Source organism: Hibiscus syriacus, unplaced genomic scaffold (assembly GCF_006381635.1).
Source record: "Hibiscus syriacus cultivar Baekdansim isolate YM2019G1 unplaced genomic scaffold, ASM638163v2 tig00111013_pilon, whole genome shotgun sequence".
NCBI classification, from domain to species: Eukaryota; Viridiplantae; Streptophyta; class Magnoliopsida; order Malvales; family Malvaceae; genus Hibiscus; species Hibiscus syriacus.
Window position 1 is genome coordinate 2,262,693 of NW_024062953.1, and position 27,135 is coordinate 2,289,827.

A 27,135-nucleotide genomic window follows, 5' to 3' on the forward strand; every position below is an offset into this window, starting at 1 on the left:
ATTCTAGGGTCAAATTTTAACATATCTCAATCAACATGTTAACTGCCAACTCAAATTGTACCTAAGTCAACAAGTTAACTTCTAACTCAGATTGTCGTCAAATTTTTAACAAAAAATGACGAGTTTATAACGTATAAATAGTCAAATGACCATTTTATAACTTTTAATAATTGATGACTTAATAAAACAATACACTATAATCGATATAATATTACTATACTTTACCCTACAAAAATCGTTAAAAAGTAGGTCATCATCAACAATGCACATAGACATGGTTTTTAGAACCGAACCGGTTAGCGAACCGATCATGCTACCAGTTCACTGGTTTAACCGGTCGAATCAGTCCGACCGGTCGAAAGAACCGGACGATGTCATAATTATTTAAAAAATTAAATAAAAATACCAAAAATATTTAATAAAAAATAATTTTTATATCACAAGTCATATTCAAAGCAAGTCATAACATATATAAGTTAAAAACCATAAAATCAAGTGAAACAAAATGGTTCAAATTAACTACAACATAATATTTAAGGTAAAACATATTAAATAATAAATATAATTATATAACTATAATTAAAAAATAAATTTGGGGTTAAAAAATCATAACAAAATGATATTGTTTGGTTTAATTTTTTTTTTAAAAACAATCTCACATGGCTAAGAAACATAGAAGAGCATTCCAAAAGTCTAAAGAATAAAAATATGAGAACAAAACAATCTCACATTGCTAAGAAACATAGAAGCGCATCACAACTAACTTATATAAATAATAGAGGTAATTTGGCATTCAAAATCATGGAGCCTTTTGGTGAGCATTGAGTGAACTATTCTTTCACTTCAATCAAGCTCGAATTTTAGGCTTCAATCGAGCTTCTAATTTTTTTTTGAGTTCAAGCCTTTTTGAGTTCAAGTTTCAATATTATATTTCGAGTTTGAGTTGAACTTGATAATTTTTAGCTTGTGAATTTGAGTTGAGCTTACTTTTAAAGTTTTCAAGTTCGAGTCGAGCTCAGCAATACTCGAGTTCGACTTGGCTCGTTTAACAAACGACGTTGTTTGGTTTAATTTTTTAAAAAAAAAAAACAAAAATCCCGATTTTTTCCGGTTTTTAGCCGGTCCGATTCGAACGGTTCAGCGGTTCTGACCGGTTCACTAATAGCGGTTCAACCAGTTTATATTGAACCGGACTAAGCAACGATTCCCGATTGAATCAACCGGTCCGATCCGATTTTTAAAACAGAGGACATAGGTCACAGGTAAAGTATCAAATATGTAGGGCATAAAACGCTACCATTGGTGAAATTTACACAGGATATGGCTTAATAACAATTAGGTAGGCTTGATATTTCGGATTAGCTCTTATGTACATCAAATTTATGGCCAAACTAATCGTGGTGGTTCATTGCTTTGGCTGATTCTGCAATTTCAACCCCCACAAGTCAATTATTTCAACTCCTTTCCTGCTTAGTTCATTCTTTAAATTTTATCATTCACATCACTTAACTATTTAAATATGTCAATTAAATCACATACGATTAACATTTAAAGGAAGTGTTGTCATAGTTAATAAAATTGATATAATTATACATTTGATCCTCAATATTTATACATTTGATCAATTTGATCTTAATTTTAATTTAATTTAATAAATTAATATTTCAATCAAGAGGTGACATGTGTCAACACATGATCATGACACTTGGCTACAATTTGATTCCAATATGTTATTATATATATATATATATAAATATTCCATGGGAGAACCATAGCTTTTCTCCAATCAAGTATAGGATGACTTGGCCATGATTTTATTCCAATCTGTTGTTTTAAAAGTAAATGTTAGAATCATTACCAACTTTCATACATTTAGTCCATAATACTTATACATTTTATCATAATTTTAATTTAATTTAATAAACTAATATTTTAATCAGAATGTGACATGTGTCAACACATGATCATAATACTAAGCTACAATTTAATTTTAATATATTATTTTTTCATAAAGGCCCGACCCAATACATGTATCAGATGGGCCTTAGCCCAAGATAGTATGTTTGAGGGGGCATCATTTTTTAGTGCTTATAGTATGTATATATATTTGGCCCAAAAAAATTAGCCCAAAACACCTGATCAGTTTTCTTGTAGATATGGCTCTTGTTCAATTGAAAAATAGATTTGAACAAATACAACATTTCGAGTCTATATTTGGTTTTTTGTTTGATGGTTCAAAGTTAATTTCATTACTTGATGACGAACTAAAAAAATATTGTTTAAATCTTGAGTCCAATTTGACAAATGGTGAAGAATTTGATATTGATGGAAAATATTTATTTATGGAGTTACAAATTTTGAGGAAAATGTTGTCGGATGAAGCATACAAATGTGAAAGTCCATGGACATCTATTTAAATAATGGAGTTTGCAAGAAGAATAGATATGTTCCCTAATTTGTTGATAGCATATAAAATTTTGTTGACGGTACCGGTTACGGTTGCTTCCGCGGAAAGAAGTTTTTCAAAATTGAAGCTCTTTAAATTCTATCTTCGAAGCACGATGACTCAAGATAGATTGAACGAATTATCAATTCTAAGCATCGAAAGTCAATTTTTACAAAGTCTTGATTAAATTAAAATAATAGAGGTTTTTGCTTCAAAAAATGCACGAAGGCATCGTTTTAGGTATTATTTGTAGCCTTGTAGCCTTGTAGGTTTTGGTTTGTATTAGTATTGATATTGTTTGACTATAATTTCTATTACATTTTTGTTTTTAAAAAATTATTTATGTTTTGTCTATTATACGGTACAAGTATAGGGGCATAAAATTATTATCTCGCTCAGAACATTAAAACTCATTGGACCGGCCCTATTTTTATATATATAAAAAAAAAGAGATTTCATGGGAGAACCATAGCTTTTCTCCAATGAAGTATAGGATGACTTGGCCATGATTTGATTCCAATCTGTTGTTTCAAAAGTACATGTTAGAATCATTACCAACTTCCAAACATCGAAACTTCATCATGGGACCCAGGCCACAGTTACATGAAACCATGGCCGGAACATATTCTAACTTGAACCTCCTCCTCTCAGCTTCTCTTGATTCGTCTCATCGATCAACAAGGAAGGATTCTTGGAGGAATTATCCCACATCTTGCTCATACTATAAATCCCTTCTTCCCCCAGACTGTCTACAATCCGTAAAATCCTGTGAGGGATCCATCTATTTCTTTATCTTTTTCATTACAGTCCCTGACCAAATCCCAGGTGTTTGCAGGCCAACAATGGCGCCCCATTTGCTCCACGGGACTCTTAATGTGACAGTGTATGAGATCGATAGGCTGAGGTTCTATGCAGGATTGTTCAGCAAGGTAAGTGATCTTTTAACTATTATGGACATTACATACATTCGGTTTAAGATTATAAAATCAAAGTTTAGAATTTAAGATCATTTGAATGACATTCGAATATACATATTTGTGAAGTCGAAACTTTATTCATGTGTATCAAATATTCTCCTATAAATTATACGCATTATGGTTGAAGTAAACTACAAAAGTTTAACAATTTATTGAAAACTAGGCTTCTAGGCTAAATTACGTATACATTATTCTATCTAATAAATAAACATAACTTACTAAACAAATAGCTTTATAAAATAAATATTTAAATTATACTGGTTTTTTAATTTTAGGTGTTTAATATTTTATTATAATTATTTATATCATTCATTAAGAAATTGGTATGTTTCATTGATAAATTTTTAAACTCTTTTTTTTTCCTTTTTATACTTAAACATTTATTTTAAAAAATTTAATAAACATTTTTCCATAAATTCTAAGCATATAATGTTTTTTCATTTCTTGAATTTTGGAGGATGCTGGACTATTGCAGCGAGGGAAAGTACTGATAGCCCAACTCAAGAAACTCCTGCTTTGCCAATCTGTAATAATCCTACAAAATCTCAATTTTATTTTATTTTTCTCTATCATTGAAAAGTTTGCACTTAGTCCCTATATTTTAATTTACAGCAATTTTTTGTTTTTATTTTTACAATTTGAGCTAATTAATAATGTTTTAAAAGTAGGAGGATCAGATAATATTAAATTAAAGTATAAGACCCAATCCATAATTTTAACATATATAGTAGAGGTTCCAAAGCCAAAATTTGACCTTTCTTGGATTATGAAACCTTCTTAATAGGGTTAAATATCAAATTGAGTTGAATCAAAAAATTTTGAGTTACTCTTATTTTATAATTTAAAATTTATTTGAATTTTATTCTAATCAAATTATTCGAGTTTATGTTTAAATTTGATTTTAAATATTTATAATGTTACGATTCTAATTGATTCTAATTGAAACGATTTTCTATGATCATATACTATGTACTTATATATATATATATATATATATATCTTCCTATATTTTCATATGTGATATACATATATCATGTAGAGTTGAAGGATTCGACTTAAATTTAAAAATCAATTCATTAATTATTAAAAAAATAATTATTTTATTTATATTTCAAATTATTAAAAACGAGTTAAATCAATTTTTTTTAATATCAAATTGAATTGAATCAAATTATTTGAGACATTCTTAATAACATGTCCAAATTATGTTGCAGATTACTGATTCCAAAATCTATGCAACGGTCGATTTAGACAAAGCAAGGGTTGCAAGGACCAGAATGATAGAAAAAGAAGGCCATGGACCTAAATGGGACGAGAATTTCCACATCTACTGTGGACACTTGATCTCAAGCATCGTCTTCACGGTCAAATACGATAACCCCATCGGTGCAACGCTCGTCGGAAGAGCTTACATTCCCGTCGAAGACATCATCGACGGGGAAGTAACCGACCGGTGGGTCAGTATCTTGGACGAAAATCGTGATCCCATCCATGGAGATTCCAAAATCCATGTCCAGCTCCAGTTCTTCAACGTCACCGGAGATCTAACTGGTCTCGAGGGATAAAAAATCCACAGTTCGAAGGAGTTCCATACACGTTCTTCAGCCAACGACGGGGATGTAAAGTCACGCTTTACCAGGATGCTCATGTTGAAGATGATTTCCCTTTGCTGTCTTTGGCTAGAGATGAGCGTTTTCAGGCGCATCGATGTGGGAAGATATCTTCGATGCGATCTGCAATGCGAAGCATTTGATATATATAACCGGGTGGTCAGTGTACACCGAGATAACGCTGGTGAGAGATCCGAGACGGCCGAAGCCCGGCGGAGATCGGACGCTCGGACAACTTCTTAAAGATAAGGCCGATGAAGGTGTGACGGTTTTGATGCTTGTTTGGGATGATAGAACATCGGTTGAGGAGTTTAAAAAGGATGGTTTAATGGCGACTCATGATCAAGAAACGGCTGATTACTTCAAGAACACGAAGGTTAATTGTGTTTTGTGCCCTCGGAATCCAGATGATGGGAAGAGTATTTTTCAGGGCTTTGAGACGGCTTCCATGTTTACTCACCATCAAAAGACGGTGGTCGTCGATGGCGAATTGCCCGGCGAAAGGTCCGGGAAGCGAACCGTCGTTAGTTTTATTGGCGGCATCGATCTATGCGACGGGAGATACGATACTCAAGAGCATCCTCTGTTCAGTACTCTAGAAACGGTCCATCGGAATGATTTCCATCAGCCGAATTTCACCGGTTCTTCGATAAAAAAAGGCGGTCCAAGGGAGCCGTGGCATGATATTCATTGCAAGTTAGAAGGTCCGGTTGCTTGGGATGTGTTGTATAATTTCGAGCAGCGATGGCAGAAGCAAGTCGGAACCGATGTCCTGATTCCCCGAAGCAAGCTCGATGAAATCATGATTCAAGCGACGACACCGATCACGACGTCTAACGACGCTGAAACATGGAACGTTCAGTTATTCAGGTCCATTGATGGTGGGGCAGCTGCTGGTTTTCCTGAAGCACCGGACCAAGTTGCCAAATTAGGCCTTGTCAGTGGAAAAGATGCAACCATCGATCGGAGCATCCAGGACGCGTATATCAACGCTATCCGACGAGCAAAGAGTTTCATTTACATTGAAAATCAGTACTTCCTAGGAAGCTCATTCGGATGGAAATCACAAGATATCAAGGTGGAAGACATTGGTGCTCTGCATCTCATACCAAAGGAGCTTTCACTGAAAATTGTGAGTAAAATCGAAGCCGGAGAAAGGTTCACCGTCTACATCGTAATCCGATGTGGCCTGAAGGTATACCAGAGAGTGGATCCGTTCAAGCAATTTTAGACTGGCAAAGGAGAACAATGGAGATGATGTACACTGATATTACTCAGGCTCTTAACAAAAAGGGACTCAATGCAAAACCCAGGGACTATTTGACATTTTTCTGCCTTGGAAACAAGGAGACCAAAAAGGTTGGAGAATATGTACCTACTGAAAAACCAGAACCTGGTTCGGATTACGCTCGAGCACAGCAGGCACGACGATTCATGATCTACGTTCACGCGAAGATGATGATCGGTATGCGACGAATCATGATAATCTTCATTCATGTACATTACAACTTTAGCTTACAATTGAACTTTTTTGTTACAGTTGATGATGAGTACATTATAATTGGATCTGCCAACATCAACCAGAGATCAATGGATGGTGGGAGAGATTCCGAGATCGCCATGGGAGCATTTCAACCGCATCATATCGCAACCGATCGGCAACGAGCCAAGGGTCAAATCTACGGCTTCCGAATTGCATTGTGGCAAGAGCACCTTGGACTACTTCACAATAGTTTCCAGAATCCAGAAAGTCTTCAATGTGTTAACACAGTCAATGCCACAGCTGATGAGTTATGGGATATGTATTCAAGTGATACAGTGGTGCAAGATCTGCCTGGTCACCTGCTTCGGTATCCGATCGAAATCAGCAATACCGGAGGCATTACGACGCTGCCGAACACGGAGTTTTTCCCGGACACGAAAGCTCGTGTTCTTGGCACCAAATCCGAATACCTTCCTCCTATCTTAACCACATAGGTGGTTTCATATTTGCTCTGATATGGTAAATAATGATGATCAACAATGGTGTATATACTGTTTCGGGAAAGGCCATGCATCCCTTGTAAAACCTTTCCAAATAAGAATTTAAAACTGTTTATTATCTGATTGTTGAATACGAATATTCATCAGTTCTTGCATTTCTTCCACCAACACTAGGAACTTATTACTCCACAATCAAACCATGTAGGGTACCCTACAATCATGCTTTTAGATTGTCCGTTCTCTCAATCTTCAACATGAAACCCTTTATCCGTACACCGTTGTCGTCACGTAGTATTGTTAGAATGTAATTAGTTTAGAAAATTTGAAATTAGTTGTAATTAGGCAGAAAAACTAAATCGATGGTTTCGACGTGACCCGATTTATAAGAGTAGACATTTTTTTTAATTTGGATGTGAGTTGGGTCGAATTAATTTTTTAAAGAAAAATATCGAGTTAGATTTGAATTTATGATAAAAAAAATTAATTTTACTTTATCGGAGATAATAATATAATTATACATCATATATTTAAAGATATATATTAAATAATAATATATATTTTTTTGTATCCAGGGCAGAAAAATGTCAAATTCTTATTTTTATTCTTAACAAAATAAATATACTATTATATAATTTGTCGTATGCACGTGACGAGTAGATACAATAAATATTATAAATTCTTAAATATTTTTTTACTTGACCACATTCTTCTATTTATTTTTCTGCCCACAATATTTCCCTAAATTTGCCTTCAAACTTCACCTTATTACTTTAAGGGTGCGTTTGGTTAACGAAATGTAAGATTACCAGTGGAAATAAAAGATTATCAGGGAATAGGATTATTGGGAATATTGTATTTTGTGTTTGGTTTGTTTAACAAGAATGTAAGATTATTGTGTTTGGTTAAAGGAATAAAAGATTATTGGAATGTATATTTGACCAAACTATCCTTATTATATATTTGTTTTTTTAACAATTTAGAAAATATTTATATATTTTATTTAAAAATAATTAAATTCATAAAATTTATATAATTTTTTTTACAAAATTAAAATATAAAAAGGTTTAATGAAAGGATAAAATTTTATTTTAACTACTGAACTTCATATAAAATTTTAATTATAATTTTTTTGTAAATCTAAAATAATTTGAAAATAAATTTATAATTTAACATTTATATAATTTTTATTATTCAATTACAGAATAAGTATATTTTTTAAAGAAAAAAAATTAAGGACATTTTAGTCCAAAACGATGATAATCCAACAATATCTGAGGAAAGAGAGATAATGACATTTTCAGTAATATACCAAAAAAATTCACTATTAATAATATAAGATTACCTAAAATGACATTCTCAACTAATCAAACGAAAAATGTAGATTTCATTCCCATGTTCACATCCCCGACCAAAGACACAATAACTATAGATGTACTTGACCCTATTCTTCTCTTGGATCTGAGAACAAGCAAAACCCAGCTATAGCCATCCTTACAAACTGAAAAGCCTCTAAATTTTCATCCTTTTAGTTATTTTAAGGTTACCCTTTTGCCCATTTTGGAACTGGAACATAGGCTTCTCCAAATCAATTTGTATGTTTTCTCGTCAAACTTTGATTAGGAAATAAAAACTGCATGCTTCGAACCTTTTCTATCTAAACTTGATTTTTTTTTTGCTGCATGTAGATTCGTATAAACACGCGTCATGTTTACCAATGATAAAAGACAAGACGAAAGAACTGGAAAATATGGAACTTCAAGGCTCCAATATCTTCAGGTAACCTTTTTTCCTCTTTTGTTTTCGATTCGAATATTTGGGTATCTGTATTTTACACAAGGTTTCTGGGTATACAATTTCATGTAAAGCAGCATATAGGAAAACAATTCATTAATTCTTGTTTACCCATTTCGCTTTAGGAATTGGTGAATCAGTTTCAGAACACAACTGATGAAGGTATGCTTAATCTTTAGAGCTTCCGTCGTTGCTTATGTTCGAGACCTTTTGTCAATAATCTCCCCTTAGATTAATTGAACTTATTTTATGGGTTAATTTACTATTTTCAGTCAAACTTTCATACTTGGGGATTTAATTGCTTGTTCAGAATGAGTGAAAACATTACCAGATAATTCTGGGTTCGTATGCTTGTTTAATACATGTAGTTTGTTTGGAAGAATGTATCAATAATTCCTGACTTGTCAGATTTAGTGTGTTCCAATTTGGCATATTTTTCCGATTCTGTTCATAATTCTTAACTGAACGGGTATTTGTTTCCACAGAAACAAAGGAGAAGATCGCTGCAAATTTGGCAAACTTTGCCTATGATCCATATAATTATTCATTCCTGCGTCAGGTTCAAATTCATGTTTTCTGTGAAATTATTTGTCTCTCAAATTTGATTAGTGTATCAAGTACTTTTTCTGTCACATTAACACCTTACTTTCTTAGCAGCTTAATGTTTGCATCTCTTCCTAGATTGCATAACAGAACCAAATGAGAATCTTGTGAATTTGGAATGGGAGGCGTCTGCAATTCTTGTGTGGGTAAGTCTGGCTTTTAGTTCTATAGTTACGGTTCTCTTTCTTTATGAATTATGATGACCCGTTCATCATGAGTACATTTTTTCCTTGCAGATCCAGCTAATGCCGCTGTTATTACTCAGTGTGGAGGAATCCCTCTTGTCGTTCAGTGTTTATCAAGCCCAGTCAGAAACACAGTGAGTGGGGAAGCTTCTCTTCTTGGTTATTTTTTCTTTCCATCCTTAATTCTCTGAGTTGTTAGAGATATACATGAGATGGATTATGCTAAATTCACTGTACCTCTCTCCCCCCACCCCCTCTAAGATTGTAAGTAGGTGAACCGGAGAGTAAATTATCTGATAGAACACCTAGCTAACATCTAGTTGGTCCTTAAGTGAGTTGGTTGAGCTTAGGACAGAATTGCATAAGGAAACACCCTTAGGCATGCAAATATTAGTAAACAACATCACTTTACCTGATGCGATATAATACGGTAATTCAATTAAATCTTCTTGTGATTGATTCTGTAAATGCATACACATCTGAGAAACAATTGATTATCAGGTGAATTACGCTCTGGGGGCCCTTTATTATCTTTGTAACAAGTCTAACAGTGAGGAGATTTTGAAGCCTGAAGTAATTGATGTCATTGAGCGTTATGCCGAAGCTCAAACTGTAAATGTAAGCTTCAGTAACCTGGCCAAAGCATTTCTTGACAAGCATGCTTGTTGAGGACAAGGTATGACTCTCTTTATCTATATGAATTTTGATTGGTGTGGTTATTTCTTCTTGAACTAGAGGCTCCTGACAATCCAGTTTTTAGTTGCACAACCACTAGGAGAAATTATTCTATAGGCCCTTTCTACCACTTTAGTGAGGATCCCATCCAATTATTTTGAGCCAAAACAGCATTGTTTTCCACATTGGATTCTTATATCTGCTCTAAATTTCAACTCTTAACTCAGCCTTTCTTTCATGTCTATGAAACCACCGCCTGTAAATTTTTAAGCATGTTATCAGAGATTTCCACCAATCCAATAAATCTCAAATATCCTCATCCTTCTCCAACTTATCCCTTTCCCTTCTTTGGTTGGCTCTGCTTTTGCTTCCTTCAACAGTTTTTTTTCCAACTAGAAAATAATTATCAGAAGTAAAATAAACATCATCTATGGATTGATGGATTTTATTTCGTACTGATTATTTGGGGAATAGATGAAGATATGATGTGAAACAAGGATTCAAAAGGAATTTAAAAACGAAAGGGTTTCAAAGACTTAAATGACTATTTTCCTCAGGAGTTAGATTTTAGTTCTGACATGATTTGTAAAATCTGAAGAATATCTGTTTTCTATTATGCTTTTTTCTCTTCTATTTAATATTTAGACGTTGGAATTTTATAAGTACATAACTTGTATGTTTTCAGTGGCAAGAAAGCAGGAGCCTGTATCTATGTAATAATGTATCTAGTTGGGTGTTACTGCAAATCATTATCGGCTTTTAGTTGAGACATTAGATAATTTGATACGACTTATGATTATTGACCCTGTATCCTTTCCTGGAATGATGCCGAGGCCTCGTGAAGTTGATCTTAGTTGTTAATTGTTGTATTTGTTAACCAATTTTTATTCTTCTCAGTTCCCAGGGTCCGCCCCCGCTGCAAGATCAGAATCACGTCAACTAGTTCTTCACCTTCGCCTTATTCTGTGGCCCTGCCCTGCCTTGCCTTGCCTGGTACCCTCATAGACGCCAACTCCCCTGCCTCCTGGTGCCGAGCGTGCCGCGTCTACTCCTTCAGTTCTTTCCTAGTTGCATCACCCATCAAAGATAGCAATGACTTGGCAGCGCCTGGAGTTGGGCCACTCTAAATTTCTAGAAATGAAATCTAATTTTATCTTTAAATTTGATTATTTTTTCACATTCATCTATAAATATCTTTTTTGAAGTTTTGCGAATAAAAAAAAATGTTAATAGAAAAGATTAACTTATAGTTTGATCATCTTAAATTTATAATATAAATTTATATGTTTGTGATCCAACATAAAATTATATGTTCATTCTTAAAACTAAATGATATTGGTTTTGAAATAAAAATTTCTTTATTTGAACATTTAGATTTTGGGTAAAGTACATAAATGGTCCTCGATTATAGGATATTGTTATGTCGAGTCTTTTGATTTTTAAAAGTTACAAAATGATCATTCAATTATTTATTATGTTTCAAGTTCATCTTTTTTTGTTAAAATTTTAATAGTCTTGAGTCGTTTAAGTTGGATATTAACATGCTTATTGAGATATAATAATCGTTTAAGATTATAAGATCATATTTTATCATATTTTAATTAATAGGTTAACGTCTATTTTAGACTGCCTATAACTTTTATAAAAAAAAAAGATGAATTTAAAATATATGAATAATCAGTGACCGTTTTGTAACTTTTAATAATCCAAAATTTAATAAAGAAACATTTTATTAATAGGAAACTTAATAAAATAATATCTTATAGTCAAATGACTATTTGTTTACTTTACCCCAAGGTTTTATAGTATTTCAGCATAAAGAAAATTTGCGGAAAAACATTTTTTGCACGTGGACCGCACTCAAGCTAAGCTTTCCTTAATCCTTAGCCGTTTTTAAGTTACTTTGCTTGAAAGCTTACGAACAAATCCACATGTTTTTTAATTTATCAATAAAAAGGAAAAAGGTATAATTTATTCTCAATCTCCTTACCCTTCATATTTTAAAATTTAGCCCATCTGCTTATAATTCTAGGAATGTAATCTATCTACTATTTCAATCAAATTTCAATTGATATTTGTCGCAACCGTTTTTCGGTTGCGTCCGGAATTGAGTTTCGACTTAGATTAAATGAATTGGAGTCGTCACCGACCACTTTAAAATGAATTAAGGTGGGTCGGACACCATCTTACTTGATCTGCGTTGTACTAGAAACGTGTCGGGTTCGAGAGTCAGTTACGGTCAAGGAAGGATTAGCACCCCTGAACCGCCCTTTCAGTACCAATTAATTTATCAGTTGTCTTTAATTGCGAACATTAAAAACTTAAATTGAAATTTAAAAATCCAATTCAAATTACTTACCTTTGATTGGTTGGAAAAAAAAGTCGAAAATGTTAGATAAGAAATAGAAAACAACTATTAAATAAATCAACATTGTCTTCATTTTTTTGAAACCAAATTATGCAATCAAACAATCGATTATTGACCTAATTATGCTAATAGGTTAATTAAGGTTTCGTCTAACTAAAGTGTCAAATTATGGAATTAGATGACTTAATAAAGCTAATACTAAACTTGAGGCTCTAAATATTCATGCTAAATAACTATTGATATTTTAATCGAATAATAAAAAAACCTCAAGCAGAAGCAGAAACTATTTTAAGAAATTCCCTAATTATTCAAAGTGATTACCTAATAAAGGAAGGCTGATAGTTTTGAATCACAGTCAAGTAACCTCCAAAATTAAGGCTAAAATAAATACCATGGAATCACGAGCTAATCTAGAAATTAAGATATACCAAGTTTAAAGGGGAAAAGTACATGGAAACTCAAAATAAAAGTAAAGTAAAACATATATTCATGGCTAAAAATAAAAACTAATCAAAAGAATAAGGAAATAAAATTAATAAGGAACAAAGACATGCATGAATCAAGTATATTCCATATCAACACAAATGGCTTAGATCACGCACTACTAAACGAAAATGAATTTAAAAAAAAACATAGAATCAAGACGCAAATTTAAATGAATTAGAAGGTTCAAAATAAAACCAAAACTTTAAACATGGCCAAAGTGAAAACACTACAAAAGATTGAACCTTCCTCAAACCACTATCCCACATTTTCTAAATATGGATTTCTCAACCTTTACATACACAAAACACAAAGTTTGGGTTTTTGCTCGACAGCTTGGTTCCTGGTTAAGCTTTGAAAAATCTCTATAATGCTTGCTAATACAAAATTTGGTATCGCCCCTTGATAGCTTTGCCAGATGTCCTAAAAAGGCATCAACTCCAGGTCCTTTGAAGGTACGTCAGCCTCTCTCTCGTTTCCAATCTCCTGAGATCCAGATAAGATTCAAGTGCTTAGCTGGAACTGTAATTCCTCTTTGATCGAACTACTTCCATTTCTTCATTCTTTTTCTGTGGGCAGCTCGGATGATTAAGCTTACGAACGGCGTTTTCGTTATTTTCCCTTTGATTTCTCTGTGTTTTTTCCCCGAATACTATGTATAATTCTCGTATCCTTTTTTTCTATCTTGTGTATTTCCATGAATATTTATAGCGCTAGATTTCAATCCAGTTTTAGACTCCCATTAGGACTGAAATTACTGACTTGGTTGTTTTTCTGCTTGAGTGGGTACCGAGAATTTCAGTTTGTTGGAATGAAGGAGTTGCAGCTGGAACGGCACCTAACTGTTTCGGGTCAGACTTCAATAGACTCGGGTCTCGGGTCAGGATCCGGATCCGGGTCTGTGGGGCTCCATTTGTACTTGGGCTGCTGGATTTGATTGTGTAACACTTGTATTTGGGTTTTGGCCTTATTCTATAAATGAATGAAAAAAATAAATTAATATGTATACATAATAATAAAATATAGGCTATATAATTATAGTATATAATATAGTATGTATATATTATATAACATAATACATATACATTATATACCATAATTAATAACACATAAATTAATATATAAGTCGGACGAAAATGTGTGTCGACAATTAATATTTAAAAATGAGATTAAATTCTAGAGAATAAAAATAAAGATATGAAATTTCAACTTAATTTAATCTATCATTTTTTCAAAGTAGAGATTGAATTCTTGAAATTAAAATAAAGAGATCTAATGTCAAACGGGAGAAGCCTCCAGGGACTTGGAACATAATTAGACCGAAAAAGCAAATCCAGAACAAAGAAAACCGTAATACGTTTCCGTGTAGTTGAAAACCTACGCGTAACGCACGTGTCGAATTGCCTATTCCCGCGTCTGACGTGGAAGTACCCCATCGGTTCTTTGATGTTGGTTTTAACATTCTACCAAAACTCTTCTTTACTATCGTTATCAGACCAATAAAAACAGGCCACGTATGCAAAACAAATGATCACAATGAGTACACTTGATTTTCGCGCCCACAATAATAAAACACGCACGCCTTTCCCCTAACTCGGTGATTCTGACTCGCTGTCTATTTACACATTTTAACGAGTCAAAAAGACATTTTCATAAATACAACTTTCCGAAAATCCCCACATCCTCGTTTAAAAATGAAAATGAAGTGGCGGCCGACGTCTCCGTCGAAGAGATTGCTGCACGTGAAGGTGAAGCCATTGAAACTTGAAGGAATAACCAGAAACGAGGAGGAAGGAGGAGGAGGAGACGATGATACCAAAATCGTGGTTCTTGAAACGGTTTGGAAAGGACCCAAACGCAGATTGGCTTCGTTTTACATATCGTCGTCTTCGAGGCACAAGAGGAACCGCAGCAGCGAGAGAGTTTTTGGGAATCGGAAACCGATCGAATGGGACGATGACGAATTCGAAAACGTGTGCGATTTCTCCGTCGCTTCCAATGATTCTTGGGATGTTTTGTTCAATGTATTGCACGTACGTAAATTACAGAAATCCCATTTTCCTTTTAAGATTTCCGTTTTGGTATTCAGATTCCTTTTTGATTTAGGGAAAGAATTGTGAAGCAAAGAGTAAATTGGCGTTGGTCGGGAAGGTTTCTCTGGATTTGGCAAAGCTGGTTCCGGTGACGGAGTGTTCGGACGTTAAACGGAAGCTTCCGGTTGCGGTAAACGTTGACGGCGTCGTCGTCGAAGCTTCTCTATTCGTAAGTTTCAATGTTCTTTTGTCATCGATTTTATCTCGTTTTTCCAGCAACGGCTTCTCTCTGTTTCGAATATTTTATTTCTTGGTCTAACTATGCTTGTAGTCCTTATCATGTTAAAATTTGATATTTACAGTAGGATTAAACAATTAAGTTTTGCATAGTCGAGGGACTAACCACAAACAGACCAACTTTTATAACATCATTGAGTTTTCGTCTTTGGATTTTGTCGTTCTTAAACAGAGTTAAACTCATTAGAATTTCATTAAATTCGAATTTTATAAAATCGATTTGATTTTAAAATAATCAAATAAAATTTGAATTTAAAAATAAAACTAATAAATAATATTGATTTTTTTAGCTGGATTTGATTGAATACTTAATTTATCATTGGATTGTTTTTTTGAATATTTTTTATATGAACTCGGGTTGACATTTTTTTCCTTTTTTATTTTTTAGATTTTAGTGAGTTTTGCCGAGGTCAGAGGTTCTACAGACAAAACAGGAGGTGCCCAAAACTCAGCCGAGTCAATCAAGGAAGATGGATTCTTCAAAATAGTGAAGAGTTTAACCCGGCAGAAGGAGAAAAAGGATAGCTGTCACTTGAATTCCTGTGACTCGGACGAGTCACTGGTATTCAACTCAGATGGTTTGCATGGGAATGACTCTACTACCACGAGTGAAAGTAACAGCGGCGAGCTGAGTTTAGGACATGAGTTAGAATCGTTCCGAAGTTTGGAAACTCAGTTGGAACCAACCCAGAACAACATGGTAAGACTCTTCTCATGGAAGAAAAGACGGTTAAGTTTTAGATTGTTGAAGAAGAAAACACAGCCGTTGATTCAAACCGGAGAAAATTGCTGGGAAGGGAAGCGATTACTCAGCAGAGACGGACGAGCAACGCTAAAAGCCGAAGTGTTCTTTGCATCGTTCGACCAACGAAGCGAAAGAGCCGCCGGAGAGAGTGCCTGCACGGCACTAGTTTCCGTCATTGCCCACCGACTCAATTCAAACCAAGCCTCCATGCCAACGAGGCTCGAATTCGATAACCTCATAACAGAAGGTTCATCACAATGGCGTAAGCTCTGCTCCAACATAGCTTACACCAATGCCTTCCCCGACAAGCATTTCGATCTCGAGACCGTTCTAAAAGCCGATCACAAGCCTGTCACCGTTTCACAAGACAAATCATTTACAGGGTTCTTCAGCCCCGAGAGATTCGAGTGCTTGAAAGGCGCAATGTCTTTCGATGAGATATGGAACGAAATCAGCAACAACCGTGATCAGCCGAGGGTGTACATTATCAGTTGGAACGATCATTTCTTCGTGTTAAAAGTAGAATCGAAGGCGTGTTACATAATCGATACGTTGGGTGAGCGGCTATTCGAGGGTTGTAAGCAAGCGTACATGTTGAAGTTTGATGATTTGAGTTTGATGTATGGGAAGAAGGTGGGGGGAAGTGAAGAAGATGGGATGGTGATATGCAGTGGGAAAGAATGTTGCAGGGAATATATAAAAAGATTTCTAGCGGCCATAACAGTTGAGGAGCTTGAGGAAGAAGAAAAAAAGGGCAGAGTTTCATCGTTTTCTCTCACCGACGACTGCAAATCGATTTCATTATACTTCTTCTACTTCAATGGCAACGAGTTGACGAGTGTTTTTGACTCAGGGTTGATACATTGTACAGTGTTTAGGTTTTAGCACTGTGATTAATTTTCTATACGATTTTTTAATAATAAAAGTTTTCTATTTCTTTAAATAATAAAATTTTTAGAGGGTATCAACTAATTCTGAGCATCAACCAAGTTCAAATATTTGATTTAGGAAGCATGACCTTATATGGCAGCTTACGCATGGTTGGAATGTGAGAGACACGAAGATAAAGATTGTTATGCAGTTCTCAAGGCAGCTAATATAATCGGCCGTCTCGGAAATCTGTTCGACACTGAAGAACGATATGTTTGACCGAGCTTGATCAAAACCAAAGACGATTTCGACTTGTTAATTGAGTGTTTAAACGAATTAGTATCAAAGGAAGATGGTGCCAAAACATTTGAAGAATGAGATCAACATTGCTTGATCCAAACCTTTGATACATGGAAGCACAAACATGTAAAAGACAACATTCTTTCCACATTGCGGATCAAAGAGTCACTCCCGTTAGTTTGCTGTCGATTGCCTCATGTATCTGAAAGTCGCTAAATATTAGCTGATTCACATAAAGTAGATGTTGATGGTCTAAAGGGGCCGAAGTCGAGGATCCTGCAATTTTCACTCTTCAAGTCGAGGGACTCATAAGGAAGCGGTGGGGACAAGACAAAACTGCTGATCTGTTGATGGATCATGAAAGCATCTTTCTCTTTCTCGTTGCAGCATCCACATTCATCAGTTCATTCAACTCCAGAGAAGAGTTCAAAGGGTCATATCTGTTGCTCTTATGAGAGGAAGATAATCTTTTACCAATTGCAGGGGACCTGTTCCACTCTGCAATTATGGAATCGGTTTCTTGAGTCTGATCGCGTCCAAGGCAAGGTGTTGAAAGAGAGCCCAACTGCAACGATAGATCACAGGATATTCCGGGGTATGGTTTGTTATAAGATTTTCTAACACCTATTTGGTTCATCTTATTTGAGAAGTCCACGTCAAGAGAAAGAAGCTTATGACTAACACTCATCTTAGCAGGCTCGACTGTGTTAGAAATCGACTTATGGAAGATCCCGAAACCATGCCTCAGTTCTTCGGATTTAAGATCGTCGCCATAGTAAAGAGGATAAACTGAATACTTTTCTAAAGGTAAGCATTGGTTATTACTAGGAAGAGAACCATCCTCAGATGCAAAACCGGTGTAATAACCGTCCCGGTCAGTGTATTTCGGAGATTCAAAGCTCGATCGAATCACATTCGCGGTTGCGGGTTTCGTAAACCTAGCCAAGCAATGTGAGTCAGCCATGAGATTTCCTTGTGTAGCCGAGTTAAGGTAACACCTTGGACTACAATTTCGTTGGCTCCTCTTGGTTCTTCTTGGCGTGCAGCCTAAATTAAGAGCAGCTAACAAACAACAACAACAAAAGAAAATATAAACCATTAGTGGTGTTCATAATTAAGACAGAAAAAATCCCAGAAAGATTCAAATTGCAAATATGCAAATTTCAGCTAAAATTCAAACAGAAATGAAAGGGTACCTTCAATACAGGGTTGAAGAAGCTTTCCAGTTTCAACACTCTCATCTCGTCTAATGATTGTGTTAACAGCATCGTTTGTTCGATCCCAAAGGGTTTTAAGGTCCATGTATTCACCCTATGCAAAGTTTTTTTCATCAAAGTTTGGATTTCCAATCCATCAAATGGCAAAAACAACAATAAATACAGTGATCAAATACTTAAAAGTTAACATTTTTACCTCAGAATTTGCTTTTGAATACATGATTTCTTCAGCTTTCAAGACCACGACAGGGAGCTTCTCTTGCCATTCCTTGTTCTTCTTAGTTGATGAGTTATGGATTTCATTCACAACTCTAAAACAACATCACATACATAAAATCAGTGAGAAAACAAAGAAATCTACAGAGATAGAAATTAATTTTAGAAGAAAGAAGGAAAAACCTGAAGATTTCTTGAACAAGAGAACCTCTCATGCGTTGGTGAGTATCAGTGTGCCAAGCTTTTCTCTCAAAGGCATAAGGTCTTGGACCAAGTCTAGACATCTTCCAATGAATTCTTTCAGACAGAGGCTTCTAGTTTCTTCAAAGGGAAACAAATGCTTTTGGATTTTGGTTTGTTCAAGCAGCGAGCCAAATAGACAAAAGCATGAAGCAACAAATAAGCAGTGAAAGAAAGGGACTTGACTGCTGCTGTTGTTTTATCGTGTGCAATAATTTCTTTTACCCTTTATCTAAATGTTTTGATTGATGAGTTTGGTTTGTCCCCCACTCATACACATGCTTGCTCCCCTAGCCTCATCCCTCTCCCTCAACATATGTTAAATTATTAAAATAATACATTTTTACTTTTTTTATTAAAATAATATAACAAAAAATTTAATTTAAAAAGCGATACTTATTTTTGTCAACGAAGACACATCTATATATAACATCTTTTGAAAGATTCTTTCTAAAAAAACATTTTGTCTACATGACATATTCAAAATGGCATTAACATTTAGGGAAATAATAAGTGAAAAATTTTGGTAATAGAGTTTGGGGGTCAATTTAAAATTTTAAAAATTTTGGAGGTTTAAATTATAATTTTTAAATTTTTTGAATGGTTTAGTTTATATTTTTTTTTCAAAAAAGTTAGGATCTAACTAAAATTTTTAAAATTTTGAGAGACTTAATGGGAATTTTTAAAAATTGTAGGAATAAATTTAATTAAGAACATTAAAAAGTTTAAATTTAAATTTGAATTTCTAAAAATTTTGGAGGAATAAATTATTTTTTTTAAATTAAGGGTCAAAATTAAAAAATTTAAAATTCTTTGGATGGTCATTGTAACATCCTCAATATCAGGTTAGTGACTATATTGAAAAATTTCAAAAATTGGTGATTAAAGTAGGATAATTGAATAGTTCAATGATTTATTGGAAATATATGATGAAAGTTATTTAGTAATTATGTAATGAATTAAGGGGTAAAATGGTTAATTGACAAGTAAGATTTTTATTCTTCCTTAATAAGAAAATGGAACCACGTGGAAAGGGAGAGATTTCTCCAGAGTTCTCTTCTTCTCATTTCTTCTTCTTCACGTGGAAGCCAAGAGAAAATGTAAGTTTTATTTAGCTGTTAATTTCTTGAATTTTTAAATTGGATTTGAGTCTTTGGGGGTTATATAAGCTTAATGAAAGCTTATATAAGTTTAAAACACTAAGAAGAGAGAATTAGAAAGGAATTTCTATTAAGGGGTTATAAATGAACTTTTATTATAAAAAGGTTTTTGAAGTTCTAAGGATGAATTTGACTTGTCAAGGGTCTAATTAAGAAGTTAGAAGCAATAGAACTGAATTTGGAACATGTTGAAAATTTAGTGTAATTCTTGAATTACATATGGAGAATACGATTTTGATGTTAAAAAGGTGATTAATGAATAGAAATGAGTTTGAATATGAGTATGTAAGTTAAGAAAAAGAAAGGGGATGATATATGAAGTAATTAAGCTGAAAAGAGTGGATTTTCGGGCATAAATTGGAATTTTGGGCTAGTGTGCATCGGTACACATTCATCATGTACCGATGCATCAAGGGTAAATTTCCAGAAATTGTTCAGCGTGTATCGATGCACAGGAAGTGCATCGATGCACCCCTTAAAAATGGAATCATCGAATGCAATTAGTGCATCGATGCATAAGGAGTGCATCAATGCATAAGGAGTGCATCGATGCACATGCTAAGGGATTCATCGATACACTGTAGAATGCATCGATGCACTTCAAGGGGAAATTGAAATAGAAATCTCTTTTGGTCTAAGAAATGATGGATTAGAGTATACCAATGGGATACTGATATGTATTAATGTATAATTATGTAGATATCGAACATGAACAAGTTCCAGAACGATTATCAAGTTAAGATTCGATCGAAAGAGAGGAAATCATAAAAGTAGATTGGAACTTAGTTAGGCCAAGGTGAGTGCATCTTATTTTTATAAGATTATATGGAAATTGGACTTGTGATAAGTCTATTTCCTATAGTAATAGCTCATTAAGTCTTGATTATAAGTATGTTAACAATATGAAGTGTATGTATGTTTGATTATATGAATTGATATGTTTTTATATGTGCTATGTGGTTTATGTAAAAACACTATTAAGTGTTAATGAGAGAATATAAAATAAGTTATGAAATTATAGGAATATAGAAGGTAAGTCAAGAGATATATGGAAATAGAAATAGATGTCTATGAAGAGTCATAGGAGAATAAATATAAGTCATATGATAATGAAATATAATACTATGTGAATACATGGTTATGGGATAAAACATGTAATAATAGGAAAATATGATGAAAGTGAGTTCATGAGAAGTGATAGGAACTAGGTAAACATGTGTAACAGTATATGCCTAATAGAGATTTTTGATTTAATGAGAGTTAAGGGAACTAAATAAGATTGAATTATAGAATGAAATGAGAATTGTATATCAATTAGGAAACTTGAATATAAATGGATGATATGAATATGTAAGATAAGTTATATGCTAAAGATCTATGGAGCTATATGAAAAGATTATAATGAATATATGAAATTGAACTAAGTAAATAGATTAAATTAATACATAAATAAAATACTATTAAATGATATATGTTTATAAATACAACATAATTTATGTAATCTAAGGAATACAAAGAAATGGAGCATAAGGTAGATGATATGATATAAGTTATTATATATATATATGATATATGTTATCAAGTAATATGAAAGGACTTTGAAAATTGATATAAACTATGTGAAAGTGTTCTAGGTGTTTCTATGTTGTATATGAAGTATATATGATCATATGTGAACAAGATATGATATGTATGTTTACATAAATACCTGAGAAATGATCTAAGCTATATGATATGATCTACGTGATTATATGCACTTTGGATATATGTTATATGACATGGATCTATATGACTACGTGAGAAAGTATATAAGCTATGTGACATGTAAATGTGAATCATATGAAAATGTTCTACGTTTAAGTGAACTATGTGTATATATGAATATGTGAAATGACATAAATGACAATGCCCATGTTATGTGTCATGAGAGCTAGGGGTATAATTGGCATGCCAAGAGTCGAGGGTCTATGCGGTCCTTCGGGACATATATGTATTCTTTGGAACATGTGTGAGGTCTTTAGGGACACATAATTGATCCTTGGCATATGTATATGATTCTTAAGGAATTTTCTACATGGTCCTTAGGGACAATCTTATATGGCACTACGGTGCATTTCTACACGGCACTACGGTGCATTTCTACACGGTACTACGGTGCAATTCTACGTGACACTTCGGTGCATTTATACGAGTTGTGGTGACAGCATTAGTGCACAACCTCTATAGACTCACATATTTATAGTTCTCACATGTGTACATAGACTAATAAAGAAATAACAACAAACATATTACATGTGACTTGTATGCTTTTGTGCTATAATTGTATTATATGATTTATATGATGATATGTGGATTGTATGATTAAATGAGTCAAATATTGGTTAAAATACTAGGTATAAGAGGATATGTATTAAGTGATATAAACGATAATAATATTGATAATGAAATAAGGCTAAAGATGGAAATAATGAGTGATGAGTATATGTGTGTATATATGTTCTTACATGTAATGATATATTGTATATGTGTTATAGGGATTTGTTACATGAATAAGGGTATGAGTGATAGCAATAATTGTTCACGCATGATTACAAGCTATAGTTTATATTATATGTTTATTTGCCTCACTAAGTCATAGACTTAGTGTGTGATTGTTTCACACATAGGTTACAGAAGTGAGAAGTGTAAAGAGCAAAGTGGAGCAAGACAAGTCAGTTACTTCTTACCGAAGATCAGATCAGAAAAGATGTCTTGAATTAGATGTATTTTATACATTGAAAATAGTTGGCATGTAATTAATGTTTTGAATTGTATATGCTCTGACCGGTTTTTAAAAAAAACATTTAAGCTCTGAATAGTTCTGGAAATCTTTTGAATAAGTTACATGTATAAAAGTTTTAAATTACTCACTATTTTATACAAGTAAATTTTTTAAAAGTCAATGTGACACCTCGGACTCAGATCCGGGTCGGGTACGAGTTGGGGGTGTTACAGTCATATCCATTATTTTTCAGAACCGGACCGGTCAGCGAACCGGTCGTGCTACCGGTTCATTGGTTCAACCGGTTGAACTGGTCAGACCGGTCGGAAGAACCGGACAACGTCATAATTAATTATTTATTTAAAAAATTAAATAAAAATACCAAAAACATTTAATAAAAAACAGTTTTTTATATCACAAGTCATATTCAAAGCAAGTCATAACATATATAAGTTAAAAACCATAAAATCAAGTGAAACAAAATGATTCAAATCAACTACAACATAATATTTAAGGTAAAACATATTAAATAAAAATAGAATTATATAACTATAATCAAAAAATAAATTTGGGGCTAAAAAAATCATAACATACGATGTCGTTTGGTTTAAATTTTTTTTTTAAAAATCACACATGGCTAAGAAACATAGAAGATCATCACAAAAGTCTAAAGAGTAAAAATATGAAAACAAAACAATCCCACATGGCTAAAAAACATAGAAGAGCATCCCAAGAGACTTCTATAAATAATAGAGGTAATTTGACATTCAAAATCATGGAGTATTTTGCTGAGCACAGTGCGAACTATTCTTTCTCTTCAATTGAGCTCGAATTTCAGGCTTCAATCGAGCTTCTAAATTTTTTTTGAGTTCGAGTCTTTTTGAGTTCAAGTTTCAATATTATATTTCGAGCTCGAGTTGAACTTGATAATTTTTAGCTCGTGAGTTTTTGAGTCAAGTTGAACTTACTTTTAAAGTTTTCGAGTTCAAGTCGAGCTCAGCAATACTCAGTTCGATTCGGCTTAGCAATACTTGAGTTCTCAGCCGGTTCTATCGGTTTTCAATCGGTTCACGGTCCGATCCGGTTTGAACGGTTCACAACTGGTTCAACGATTCCTTCCGGTTCACTAGTAGTGGTTTAACCGTAGAATGAACCGGACCAGTCAACGATTCCCGATTGAACCGATCTGATCTGATTTTCAAAACACCGGTCATATCGCACTCTAACCTAGCTTATGTTCCACCTCTGAAAAATAATTCAAATAACTTGTCACACAAACAAAAGACTTTATCACGTAATTGTATCTTCGTCCTAAATAAAAAATTTAGATACTATTATTATATTCTAAAAATATAAATATTTTTAGATACTATTTTAGTAACAAAAATGAAATAATATTATATCTATAACTAGCCCTCAACATAGCTCGGTACTAATCCCACCTATGCAATAAAAGATCATTGAAAACAAACAAGTGTTCTGCAAAAACCAGGGTAGATTAATGACATTAATCATTAAATAATAAATATATGATAACAAAATTAAAAATCTAATCAAATAATTTAAAATAATAAAATATATGAACAAACAACATTAACTATTATAAAAGAAAAATATCATCAACAATATTATAAAAATGTATAACGATAATAATACGTTGATAATTAATTTATCACAACTCAAACACGACTTACATAGGATGATTACAGATACTTATCAATGTGACAAAATCAAATTAATGGCTCAAGCAAGGGCCGTATATAACAAAATAAATATTAATTGAAGAAGCGATGTTAAATCCTCTAATTAAAGGATGATATAATAACGTAGAAACATATCATAAAAATAAGAGAAAATATTTCCTATTTTAATTTTAAAAAATAGAATATTTATTAAATAAAACAGTACAATAAATTAAATATGAAAAATAAATTATAATTACAATATTAAGACAATTGTAATTATAAATATAATTATATTTATAAATTTTAAAAAGTTATTATTAAAAGATAATAGAAAAAATAAATTATAAAAAATTAAAATTGAAGCTAAAACTTGAATTGATTATAATATAAAATAGAAAAACCATAATTCAACTTTCATATTTAAAATTATTGCGTATAATTTTATTTTAAAATTATGAAAATTATAAATATTCAAATTATTGACTACTTAATCTTTGTACACTACAAATAGGGATAGTCGAATAGGACAAGTGGGATGAGACAACATTGTCACAGTCACTAACATCTATGTATCGACTTTCCAAATCCATGAGATCGGTTTAAATAATAAATAACTTAATAATATTTAAGTATGTATTAAGTTTGAGGTTATGTATATGTAAAAAAATTTCGTTGAGAGATTTATTCACTAAATTATGTGTGCGACACGAGTTCATTCAGATAAAATTACTCACCAAATTAAGTTTGAGGTTTTGTTGAAGGAATATAAAATTAATTGAATACATGTTTTACTAAATTATTCTCGTGATTTATGTTTCTTCTAACAAGTTAAACTTTAATATTAAGTTATAAATATTTGAATAAAAATTTATCAAAATATTTTAATTGTTACATTATCTAACATTAAAGAAAAAATATATTTAATATATAATTAGTATATAAAACGTATATTTTTAAATAATTTTCATAAGTGCACGAACCAACTTACTTCAGTGGTTAAAGGAAACATTGTTATTCCTAGAGATCATGGATTTGAGTACCAGCGACTGCAAGGGTGATTAAGCTTTCATTGTCAAATGGTTAAGAGTACTTAGAACATATACTACTTTGTAATCACCTTTAACTTAATCAAAAATAATTTTCATAAGTATTGTATTTATCTATATAAAACATAATATAATATAAAAAAATATTATGGTTTCGAATGGACAAATATATTAATTTTCAATGTATAAAATTAATTTTTTAATAATTTAAAATTATTTTAAATAATTATATTTTTTACAATAATATCATTTTTCACCTCATAAAATTATAAAACGATTAATATATTAAATATATAAAATAATTTTACCTACTTAAATTTATTAATATTTTACTAAATCAAACTCCTTGTATATTATTATTATATTTACAATTTTGAGTAAAGTACGAATAATAAAAATTGATAAGGATCCATACGAAAAATTTTCATTATTCTATAGATAATTTTATCCAAATGGGTGAAAATTATTCATAACCTAAGAATTTTGAAGTAATATTATTCTCACTATTTTAACTAAAAAAATGATATTATTGCTAATAAATTATTATTTAGTAATAATTTTTTTATAAAACAAAAATACAAATATAATTTTGAAAAAAATTATTTCCCCATAATGATATTTTTTGCGAACCTAACGTCCACTGTGTACAGATAATTAAAGCTTTCTGTAGTTACTATTTATAGTTTCTTATGATTATCTAATGATATTCAAACACAAGTTTAATTTTGACTGATATATTTTCACAAAATTTAAAAATGTAATTGGTTGAGACCGAGGGAATTGTCTCAGGAAAGACGGGCTAATATACGGTGTTACCGGATACATTAAAAGATATTTAATAAATTCGGTTTAGCGCTACCGGAAATGTTGAGTAATAATATTGTAGTATGTCTAAATCATGAAAAAATATTAAAAATTTGGCAACCGACACACTTAGCTTGTCGGTTTATGTCGATACTTTATAAAAATATATCGATCCACATTAATATAACAGGTAAAAATATGACAAAATCAGTTCCGAAAACACAAAACCGGTAAAGCGCTACCAGATATATTAAAAGTGTCGATACTTTAATATAAGTATCGACACTTTGTGAAATTAAAAGAAAAGCAGTTTTAGCGCCTATAAAGTGTCGATACTTTATGTAACATCCTAAACTATGGGTTAGTGAGTAAATCGTAAAGTTTCAGAATTTGGTGACTAAAGTAGAAGAATGAAATAGTTCAATGATTATTTGGAAATATTACTTGAAAGATGTTAGTAATTATTAGACGAATTGAAGGGCAAAAGAGTTATTTGCAAGGAAAATAATTAAAGATGGTTATATATTAAACACGTGGAAGAGAAGAGAAAACAAAGTGGTTTCTAGAGTTCTCTTCATCTTTCTTCTTCCTTCACGCGTGAAAACCAAGAGCTAAAGGTGAGTTTTCTGTTTTTTGAGTT

At 32.6% G+C, this 27,135-nt stretch overlaps 3 protein-coding genes and 2 pseudogenes across 3 annotated transcripts in view; 3 read left to right on the plus strand and 2 right to left on the minus strand.

Moving 5' to 3' along the window:
- Positions 1-27,135, minus strand: part of LOC120149928 (putative clathrin assembly protein At2g25430) — an 80,086-nt gene that overhangs the window by 7,591 nt on the left and 45,360 nt on the right.
- Positions 3,223-7,067, plus strand: LOC120149927 (annotated as a pseudogene).
- Positions 8,497-11,419, plus strand: LOC120149932 (annotated as a pseudogene).
- LOC120149931 lies at positions 14,763-17,100 on the plus strand. Its single transcript, XM_039162641.1, has 3 exons — positions 14,763-15,154; positions 15,228-15,383; positions 15,840-17,100. The coding sequence occupies exons 1-3, from the start codon at positions 14,816-14,818 to the stop codon at positions 17,079-17,081; spliced, it is 1,737 nt and encodes a 578-aa protein (XP_039018572.1). The 5' UTR covers positions 14,763-14,815; the 3' UTR covers positions 17,082-17,100.
- Positions 17,722-19,098, minus strand: LOC120149999. Its single transcript, XM_039162698.1, has 4 exons — positions 18,983-19,098; positions 18,780-18,894; positions 18,563-18,677; positions 17,722-18,428 (listed from the first exon to the last, which is right to left on the minus strand). The coding sequence occupies exons 1-4, from the start codon at positions 19,081-19,083 to the stop codon at positions 17,722-17,724; spliced, it is 1,038 nt and encodes a 345-aa protein (XP_039018629.1). The 5' UTR covers positions 19,084-19,098.